The 11,409-nt window shown below is 40.7% G+C and overlaps 1 protein-coding gene across 1 annotated transcript; it reads left to right on the forward strand.

Moving 5' to 3' along the window:
- Positions 1–1,133: 1,133 nt before the first annotated feature.
- LOC140700493 (lysozyme C) lies at positions 1,134–6,267 on the forward strand. Its single transcript, XM_072973939.1, has 4 exons — positions 1,134–1,305; positions 2,597–2,761; positions 4,450–4,528; positions 5,977–6,267. Exons 1-4 carry the CDS (start codon positions 1,170–1,172, stop codon positions 6,041–6,043), a joined length of 447 nt encoding a protein of 148 aa, XP_072830040.1. The 5' UTR covers positions 1,134–1,169; the 3' UTR covers positions 6,044–6,267.
- The last annotated feature ends 5,142 nt before the right edge of the window (positions 6,268–11,409 follow it).

An 11,409-nucleotide genomic window follows, 5' to 3' on the forward strand; every position in this document is an offset into this window, starting at 1 on the left:
AGTGTATTAACATGCATGTCTCATATGTACTTGGGAGAAATGCAAGGATGAGTAACTCAAAGAGGTGGCTGGAGGTCAGACATACATAGCATCTTAATCAAAGAACAATGTATTTTTATAAGAGTGACGTGACAGAGAAAAAGGGTCTTAGGCTTCAAAGGGTGGCAAATTGTAGGCAGATAAACCTGTAAGAAACTAGTGGCAGATACTAGCTGGTCAGTCCAGGCTGTTACGTCGTGTCCTCCAGGGCTGTCTCGGGGCTGACAGGCATCTGGGCTTGTTGGAGTTTGACATTTGTACAAATCTATGTTCTGCATTCGGGCAAATAGCGGGTAGACAGAGAAATTTCCTTGGATCTGCTTCTTCTCAATTGCCTTCAGTTCAAAATACTCCTTACGCTGAAGGGGTGTAGTTTTTGGTGGCATTTGGTGCTATTCATCTGTAGGTTTCATTACAAGTTTCCTTGCCTTATAAGGACCCCTTTATGTTCTAACACAGAAAGGTGAAGTAAGGCTTTGTCAACAAGGAGTTGTTAGGATTGCTGTTCCCATGAGACACATTTACAACAGTAAAACATTAATTTAGAAGTTAAAAATCTACAATAGTATCCAAAGAAGTTAGTATCGGAATCTGGCTGAGCAGCGTGCTGCTGCGCTATGTCCCTGTGGAAACAACAGGCAAGGTGTCGTGTTCTTTTGTGGAAAGTGTATTTAAGGAAATTTTAACTGAAAAAGATGAAGACCCCAGAGCGAAGGCACATAAAACAATTTAATGCGAATGAGTGTTAATCAAAGATGGGAGCTCATTTTCAGTTGCGTAAAATGTTCGTTCCATTATTTTTTTAATTTATAGTTGCTCAAATTCATTACAAAACAGGAGGAAGTTTCTCTTTTGGCAGCAGTGCTAATCCAGATTGTTCCTGAGCAATAACTTTAAACAAGCTCATTTCATTATTTTCCGGCAGGTGATGTTTGTGACATCAAATTATACCTCTTCAAACATAAGAAAGAAAACGTGTTAAGGCAGTTGGACCAATAAATGGTTCCTGTTTTTCCCGTATCTCAAGGGGCGGAGCTCCCGAACCCCCAGGAGTATGGGATGTTCTAAGATGTTAAATACTGGGGCCGGCTCAGCCCCGAGCAGACTGCAGTCCGGGCACCTCAGTCACCATGAAGGCTCTCCTTGTGCTGGGGCTCGTCCTCCTCACTGTCGCTGTGCAGGGCAAGGTCTGGGAGAGATGCGCGCTGGCCCGAAAGCTGAAGGAACTCGGAATGGACGGCTACAGGGGAGTCAGCCTGGCCAACTGTAAGTCATCTCTTGTTCATCCTTCCAAATAGCTGATAGGGGCGGAACGGATATTAATACAGGATGTATAATGAGAAAGGGACTTTGACGCGAATGGATATGGGAGGGCAAAATTCTATACCGCTCTAAGCATGCTGGGACCCATGCTTCCAGTGCCACTAAATTTGCGGGTTCAGTTCCCTCAGCGGCCCATGTAAGGCTGGCTGAAAGGTACTTTTGGGCACCTGGGGTGTCTCTGTCAGGCCCTTGGCATTTGACTCCAGCCATGTCTAGTTTGGAACTTGGGTTCTGCAAGCCTAGAGTAATGCAGCATTTTTCTCCTTTCTAATCATGATGTTGGGGTTTTAACAGCAAATTTTAAAAATCCTGTGGAACTCTTTTTTTGGGGGGGTAATTAGGTTTATTCATTTATTTTTAATGGAGGTACTGAGGACTGAACCCACAACCTCGTGCATGCTAAGGATGCGCTCTAACACCGAACTCTACCCTCCCCGCTGAACTAGCACAGGGGCTAGTAGGACCCAACTTCCCCTCAGTCAGTGTTTGTATGAGGATCCGTGAAATGCAGCAGGAAAGGACGTTTCATCATTCTTACTCCCTCTAGTTGATTAAGTATTTTTCATTTTCTTCCACGGAATTCAAGCTGTGCCCTAAGTAAAAGTTGCTCTTTATTTTAGTCCATATTTGTCAATGTATTCACTGTATTTTTCAGACTGAATTCAGACATTTCCCCTCAATAACTATTTCTGAGCAAATGAGCAGATGGCTGGTTGGATGGATGGGTGGGTGGGTGGGTGGATGGAACAGCCTTCTCCATTGTACAGCTCTTGTCTGGGGTCTAATTTGACATCCAAATTCACCTTTAGATATCCTAAGAAAATTTCTTCCTCCCAGAAAATCCTTATTTCCCCACTAAAAAGCACTTTTCCATCATCATTATATATCTACTGCTAAGCACAAATCCACTCAACAACTCTTGATTTTTCTCTTCTAGGCTGAATCTTACCTGAGGGATGGGAACAGGGGAAGCGTAATAGAAAAAACCGCTAGTTTCATATTTTCTAAAGTATGTTGTCTTGTTTCATTAGTTTTACGAAACGATTTGATAACAAAAGAATTCTCTTAAGGGCCCTTTAGCACTAAGGTGTTAAAATGCTTCGCACGTAAAAGTCATCTTTATACTTACAAAGGCGGTCAGTCATTAATAAAAACGAATTTGCTAAATAGAACATGCTTTGCCACGTAAGTCACGTGGTGTTCCTATTTACTACTGAAAATAAGTTCTTTTCAGGGATGTGTTTGACCAAATGGGAAAGTGATTATAACACGAAAGCTACAAACTACAACCCCTCCAGCGAAAGCACCGATTACGGGATATTCCAGATCAACAGCCGCTACTGGTGTAACAACGGCAAAACTCCACATGCAGTGAACGGCTGTGGCATCAACTGCGACGGTAAGACAAGGTGACGCTGGGTGCGGGCACGGGGACTGTCCTGTCACGTTTACAAGAACAGACATTCAGAACAAGTGATAAAGCCTTGATGGGGTCACCAGGGACCTAGGAAACCTCCATCTCAACTTCCAGGAGCTCTTTATTACCCTCCTCCTGATTCCTGAAGTAAGAACGTAAAGTGCTCTTATCATGAAAGGTTGCTGTTCTCTAACACACAGAAGTTTCTGGAGGGATCCATCAATTTACTGAGGCTGGACTGTGTGACTCTCTGTGCAGAACTATGCACTCCTCTGACTTACTCTGAGGAGCTTTGGGGATAATTTGGTTGCGTGGCCTTTTATTTTTTTTTTTCATCCATGGTCCTTTGTTGAAAAAATGAAAGGGCTGGTAGTTAACTAATCAAGGAGGAGGAATATGTGTGGTCCTTTGTAAACATTGTTTTTACTTTTTATCATGAAATGTTCTAAATATATAGAAAAATAGAGGAATTTGTATAATACACAGATATATATCCATCATGTACTTTCACAGTTTTTAACTTTTTGTCCTATTTACTTCTGTTATGTGTGTGTGTGTATATATGCATACTTTTTGTTGAGTGATTTTAAAGTGAATTAGAAACACTATGACACTTAATTTCTAAAATCTTTAGGTTACACGTTCAAAATCTAAAGTTCCTATATAATCATAGTCATTCTAACAAGCTAATTTGATTAATTGGGGTGAAGCAAATATTCTATTGGGTTTATCTTAAAATAGAGATAACGTGTGGAATGTCTTTTGCATGAAGTATTGGGGAAATACTGCAAACTTTATATTGTTAGATTTTTAAATCTTAAAATTTCTAATAGAGAAGATTAAGATCTTAGAATATTCTTTTGTTTTCAGTTAACTTCTTTTTAAAAATATTTTGTATTATGTAATAATTTATGGTCATTGAATGAAAATTCTTACTACCCAGAGATTTGTGACCACTGGTAACTTGATATACACAAATTCTTTCAGGACATGTATGGAACTTGTCTATGAAGGTAAAGCGATGTCATGCACATATCTACCCACATACAAATGTGCAGGCAATGTGTGTTTTAACAAAAATGATATTGCATTCTATATACTGCTCTATGATTTGTTCTTTATCACATAAAATTATTTTTAAGTCAACAAATACCAATCTGTATTAGTTTTTAAAGATGCCTAGAATTCCACTACATAAATATTCTGTCATTTATCAGTCTAGCTCTTACTGGTAAGCTCTTAGGCTGTTCCCATTTTCCCCTTTATTAATTGCAATGAGACACCTTGTGCATACATCTTTACGTGTGTTTTTGTTATTTCTTTAGGAATATTTTTCCAGTAGTCAAATTGCTGAGCAAAAATATGCTAGGCCAGTTTCTGTTTGTTCATTTGTTTTAGAGTGTTTAGTAAAAAAAAAAAAGAAACATGTATCATATTAGTTAATAATTCCAGAGTTTCCAATGACTTTGGAAAACGAGAAGCAGAATGCTTTATTTCATGCCAAATGGGATGCGGGAAGAAAAACTTTCCCTCAACATTCACAGATACATAGACAATTGAAAAGTAATTTTTGTTCTCTCTTCAGCTTAAGAGAAGAAAACTGGCTGAAACTAAATTTAAAATGAAATTTCTATGACCATTGTTTTCATTCCTCACCGTCTCTTTTTCAGTTTTGCTGGAAGATAACATCACTGAAGCTGTCAAATGTGCAAAGAGGGTTGTAAGGGACCCTCAAGGCGTTAGAGCATGGTATGTTTTTTTTTTCCTTCCAGTTTTATTGAGATGTAATGGACATACAGCACTGGATAGTTTAAGGTATATGGCGTAATGATTTGACTTACATACATCACAGTAGGTTTAGTGAACACCCATCCCCTCAGACTATTAGAGCAGGCAGACAGCTAGATGTGAGCAGAGAAGCGGGGACACAGGCCAAATGGCAGGACTTGGCAAGAAAAGAAGGGGCCGGGGCCAAATGCAGGAAACCCTACATCATGTAAACAACAGGGGTCCCTGGGCAGAGAAAGAAAAGTAGGAACCTCTGGGCTGATAAGCGGTCACAAATTTAGGTGTGGCAAGCAACCAGGAGGTCCACAAAGAAAGGTGGGAAAAGGCAAGGACCTCCAGTGTCTAAATGTAACCTTTTGCTCATTATGCCCTCATTTCAATAAAATTAGCCTTGCAGATTAGAAGTACCCATCATGCACCAACACCATGACATTTTCCAGCCACGCTAAATAAAGACAAAAATCCCTCCTCCCTTTGGGAAGGTGGAGTTGGGATGAAAATCAGGGAATAGGACCCCAAACCCTTCCCCCCACAATGAATATTCCGCCCACTCATTTTCACACTCAATGTAACCGATCTGCCAGTGAAATCAGGGCAGTAACTTCCCTGAGACTGCCTGCTGTCCCCGTGAGAGTGTACTATCTGCCCCTTAGTAAATCCTCGCTTTACTTTCTTAGCTTCTCATCTCTGAATTCTTTCTACCAGAGGACAAGAACCTAATCACTAGCAACAATATGGCTACAAAATTAAAGGAACAGAAGATAAAATTTCTTGTGTGTGATGTTCTTAGGAGTTTCTCTCTTGACAATTTTCATATATAAAATGTAGCAGTTAATTATATTTATCAGTTTGTACATAACAGCTCCAGTATTTATTTATCTTATACCTGGAATTTGTAGTGACTTTTGACTGCCTTCATCCAGTTCCCCCTCTCCCTCCTCCCCACCTCTCATCCCGCCCTCAACCCTCACCTCTGGTATCCACAAATCTCTTTTTCTGAGTTTTTTGTATGTTTGCTTTTGAAGTATAAGGCACCTACCACACTCTGTTAGTTCCTGTTACAAGCTCGCTGTGTTTTAAGCATCAGAGGGGAGGTCTGGTTTGCCCTCCTGTTCTGAGACAAGTCAGAGAACATTTCCAAAGACCAAAGTGTGCTGCCGACACCTGACGACTGCAGCCCCAGGTTTACGCTGAAAAGCGTGTTACCTCGAAACGATCTACTTTAACTGATTCAGAATCTTACCCTTTGACTCCTCAATTTCTTATAGCGGATTTCTGGACTTTTTAAGATTCTCCTCACTCAAGTAGAGCTGATTTACAATGTCGTGTTAGTTTCTGGTAGATTAAGACATTAAGTGAATGCAGCTACGTTTTAACCTTATTCCTCTTTGTTTCATCTTTCTCTTCAGGGTGGCATGGAAAAACCACTGTGAGGGCCACGATGTGCAGCAGTATATTGCGGGCTGTGATCTGTAACTGCGGAGTTTCCTGCTTCAGCTCATCTTGCATCTTTTTCATCTTAAGGAAGTCGTAATTTAAGTGACCGGTCATACTACGATTCTTTCAAGCATATAATAATTTCCTTAATTTCATTAACTTCCTGCATTATGACTACATTCAGAGGCAGATGAGCTTGCAAGTATGCAAATAATTGCTAATCAACCACAAATGTGAAATCACACAAGCTGTTAAAAAATACAAACACGATCATTAAAGGCTTTGCAAGTCATACCTTGTGTTTCTTTTTTTAGACCCTTTTAGTGTCTTTGATGAAAAAAATATGTATGTATATATTTGGGAAAATGACTTGGCACCTTAGTCTTTGCTGTACCCACACAGCTGGATGATGCGGGAGAGAAACCCCTGAGCGGGCTGACAGGTCCTCACTTGAAACTCATAACCACAGATCTCACGTGGGCCCTCCAGTCCGCCCGGCCATCTGAGTCACTTCTCTGCAGCCCTCTGTCTGAGTCCCCACTCTCCAAAATGACCAGCACTGTTTCACTTCTCCTCTCTTCAAAGTCCCAGCACACACGCCCAACCACTCACCTTCTCCCCGCTCTGATCTCAGTAGATGGCCGGCCGCAGGGTACCCTGGGAGAAGAGGAGCAACTCAGGCCAAGCCCTCCCTCCTGGCCACCATAGGAGATGCCACATCTCCCCTGGGCCTCTCCCCTCTTCCTTCCCCGCTATAACTCGGTTGAAGGGGCTCTGCCCCTGCCAGTGGCAGTGTCCCCACATGCAACTTCCACCGCAGCCCCCTCACTCCTCCAATTGAGGCTGAGTGTGTCCTGCATCCTGAGTTTCTCCCTCTTTGCTGGATCAGCCCCCTCATTATACAAACTGCCCCGGTAACCTTCCCTCTTACAAAGAACTCTCCGTTGACGGTTCATAACCTACAAGTACCACATCGTTCTCCGCTCCCTTTGACAGCAACACTTCTGGGACAAGATAACTCTAACCACCAACTTTCCATGTCCTCACACTCTTTCTCTTTTCAACCCTTCCTAATGTGACTGCTCTCCTCACTCAGCTGAAGACTGCTCCAACGTGCCTCCTCCCATGACTCCTTGGGGCCAACCCTAGGGACCACCTGTTCTCTGTTCATCTTGTTTGATCTCTCAGCAGCATCTGACAAATTGGGCCACTTCATCCTTCTAGAAAACTCTTTCTCCCTCAGCTTCTCCTTTACATCCTGCCTCACCGATGCCCTCTCCTCAATCCCTGGCTGGCGATTTGTCCACTATTTAATTTCTAACTGTGGGAGGCCCTCAGGCCCATGCCTGTAACCATTTGCTAGACTACATGTTTTTCTTGTGTATTTATTTGTCTCTTCTTGCTGAAATATAAATTCCAAAAGAACAGAGGTATTTTTTCCTCCCACATTTTAAAGACATTGAGGGAGGGAGGGCAAAGCTCAAGTGGTAGGTGTGCATGCTTCCACGTAGGAGGTCCTGGGTTCATCTTCAGTGGATCTTAGGCAGAGTCCCATCTATGTAGGCATGTGACGCCTTCATCTGTTCAGTCATCTTCAAAAACAGGAAATGATAACCAGTGCATATTGGGCAATGTAAAATTTTAAAAGGAACAGAATGTCAAATGGCTAAAAATGAAGACAATCTGAATTGAGAATTTTGTTCCTGGGTTCAGTGGAGGAGGTACTGGGTTCCTCTATGAAATAAATAATTAATTAAATAAACCCAATTACCTCCCACCTGCTAAACAAAACAAAACAAAACAAAACAAAGACATTGAAATAATTTCAATCTTTCCCCAAATTTGCAAGTATAGTGGAGACTTTTATTTTTTCTGAACACTTTGAGAGTACGTCACCAACATCGTGTCCAGTGGCTCTGAGTCCTTTGGTATGTAATTCCTACATAACCTCAAAGTGTCATTCAAATCAGGACGTTAACACTGATCCATTACTGCCACCTAATCATCAGATCCCATTCAGTTTCAGCCACTGTCCCAGTTTGTCCTTCTTAATAAAAAGATCTAATTCAGAATCATGTGGTGTATTTGGTTGTCATGTTTTTTCAGTTTCCTTCCATCTAGTTCATTCCTTCAGTTTTTTTCCTTGACTTTTAAGATTTTAGCCCTTTTGAAGATGGCAAACCAGCTGTGTTGTAAAAGCACCTGAGGGTTTTCTGACGCTCTCCTGATTAGATCGGCCTGTGCATCCTTGGCAGGAACACCACACACGTGATGCCGTGCTCCTCTCCTTGGGTCTTTTCAGGTGGCATGCGGTTTTGAAATGTTCTGTTAGTGATGATGTTCACTTTGATCATTTGATTGAAGTGATGTCTGTAAATCACCTCCGCTGTGAAGTATTTGGGAGAGGGTAAGGTACTTTGAGATTGCTCCTCATCAAATTTTCAATTAATGCATTTAATTATTATATCAAGCGGACCCATGGCTTCCTGTTATCAAATTACTATGAGCTATAATCCATCCCTGTCATGTATTCTTATGTGCACACTGTCCCTGTTTTGGCCACTACAGCCCCTGCAAGCTAGCCTCTCTGTCGTTTTGACACATTCCCATCACTCTTTGAGCACTTTTTGTTTTCTGGCACAAAATGTTCCAAGGTTCACCTTGTTCTTTTCCTGTTTCAGCCTGGAATCAGCCTTTGTTCCAAAGAGCCCTCATTCCTCATAGTGGAGAAGGGTATTTCACAAACAAGACCTGGGCACCAGGGTGTTACTGTTCCCAGGCCCCATCAATGGACAAAGCTAGACGATGTGCATATTTACACGATATTTATCTCTATGGCTATCTGTTTAAATTGAATTCACATAATACCTCCAATTCCAATCCTACACCACTAGGCTCATTCTAATTTTCTCCTTTTCCACGTTGGTAACTGCTTTCTATAACAGTGAGAAACCTGGTACCCACTGTCTTTAATATCCTTTAAATGTATCCTCTTTACATGCATGTATCTGACCAATTTGCCTGTATGTAACCAATCTCCCAACACTGCCACACTATGGAATAGATGCTCTCCCCTCAGGCTCTGATACCCCTCACCGGGCCATCTCTTCCCCACACATCTGGACTCCCTCTTACTGTGCTTGCATCTCTGACACACCATGCTGGACCACTCTCCTTATAGGAAGGAGGGCAGAATTTTTTTTACTGTTTTTTACACTCACATTCCAAACACCTAGAACAGTGTCTGTAACATGATACATGCTCAATAGATATCAGTTGAATCGCTTTCTGATTACTTACTATATTCCCCTACGTTGAGCATTCTGAGATTTTTCTTACCCTCGGAGCCCACATGATTGCAGTACAACAGCTTCTGGGATTCCAAGGGTCAGGTGTCAACTTACGTGAATGTAGAGCATAGACCAGCCACGGGAGGGCAGCGGAGGGCACCAACACAGGTGCAGCCTCAGGCTTTGAGGTTCCGGGATCATCTGGGTATGAATAAATGGGAAAGAACTTAGGTTTATTCTTATCAGGATGTTTAGAGGCGTATGAAGATCGTGTCAAGGTAGGGGAGAGAGGCTTGAAGAGTGACAGCTCAGATGCAGAGATGGGATATATCCAAGAAGCACCAGGATAGCCCCACAATGATGGCTGATGGAAGAAATAACCAGAGAATATGGTGAAAGTTGGCCAAAGGGGGAAAGCAATGTTTGTTGGAGATTTTGCTTAGTGTTTTTGACAAATATCAAGTCTTACTTATACCTTTTATTTTAATACAATTAAGTTTCCAAACCAAATTCCTACCCTTATTCTGGAAGAAAACAAATTCAATATCAATATTTGATTATTTTTAAAAGAAACTCAGTTCCATGTTCCTTAATTTCACCCCAGGATATTATTTCAAATGCAGAGTGATGTTCCAGATGATAACTGAGCTCTTCGCCTGGCGCTAATTATAGGTAAGCCCTGAGCACATTTCTTGCACTTCTATTCAGTGGACTCATCTTAAAAATATTTTCTTAGAAGTTGCTATAATGTATACTAACTTATAATCGGGAGTGACTAAAGTCATTCACAGACACAATGTTTTTCAATTAAACACACATCTATATACAAATTACATTTTACGAATTATATTTTAAATCATTTTTAATTTTAACAATGTTATCAATTCTCGAGGCTTACAGTCAGATAGTTTTACAAGTTTGTTCTGACAGATGTACCTCCCAATTTCTCCTCCTTCACATGCAACAATTTTCTACTGTTTTAGCTTAATGTTAATGAGTTTATATTTATTCTCATGCTTTAAGTATTAGGCTTATGTTGCTCCTTGATTTTTCCATTTTAAGTTATTGTTTCCCACTGTTAAGAATTAAGTTCTATTTCCTCCTCCCCCATCTCCATCACACATGGCACCTTTCTCCAAAATCCATCCTTAAAATGTAAATATATATATACACACACACATATATACATATACATATATATATGATCAGTAATTGGTATTTACATAGTCATGCTTTCTTCTGTTATACAAGATTTTCCCTAGTGCTAATAACTTCATGATTCTTAACTTGGCTTAGCTTTCTGTTTATCTGTCATTAGTTCAACTCCCAAATGCTAGGTCTTTTATTTTCCTTTATTGAGGTATAATTGATGTACAATATTATATAACAACATAGTGATTGACAATTTTTAAAGGTTATATTTCATTTATAGTTATTATAAAATATTGGCTACACTGCCTGTGCTGTACAATATCTTCTTGTAGCTTATTTATTTTATACATAGTAGCTTGTACTTCTTAATCTGCCACTCTTTAAGTTTTACATTTAAGTCTCCTCTCAGGTCTTCAGACGCAGCTACAATTTCATCAATCTCATCTTTTGAAAGCAGTAATTCCCAAAGATTTCTGACCAAATCTAACTGGGACTGATTCCTGTCTGTGTCTAATACATGGCTATCATCCTGGGCTCTTTCTTTCCGCATCATTTTGGGATTCTCTTCTTTTCTCTCCATATTGGATAGTCACTATGTTCCCTGTTTTTCATAATTCCTTCCTTCTTATTTTATTCCCTCAGTTTGTTGGACCACATCTCCCTGTTGGACCACATTTCTCAGAGTCTCCCTGAGAAAGGGTACAAGAGAGGTAATTTTTTTTTTTTTTTGAGATTTAGCATGTCTAAAGTCGTGTGTGTTCTAGTCACACACAGACTGGGTTGTTAGTGGGCTGGGTATGGGACACTAAGTTGGAATTAATTTTCCTTCAGAATTTTGAAGGTGGCCCATTGCAATGGGACCACCTGGGGAACAGCCTCTAGAGAACGCTATCGTTCCTTACAGTCCAATGTTGCTCGTCAGCAGACTGAAGCCATTCTGATTTTGGAGTCTTTACAACCTGG

The sequence above is a fragment of the Vicugna pacos genome, chromosome 12 (genome assembly GCF_048564905.1).
Source record: "Vicugna pacos chromosome 12, VicPac4, whole genome shotgun sequence".
In the NCBI taxonomy this organism is placed as follows: domain Eukaryota; kingdom Metazoa; phylum Chordata; class Mammalia; order Artiodactyla; family Camelidae; genus Vicugna; species Vicugna pacos.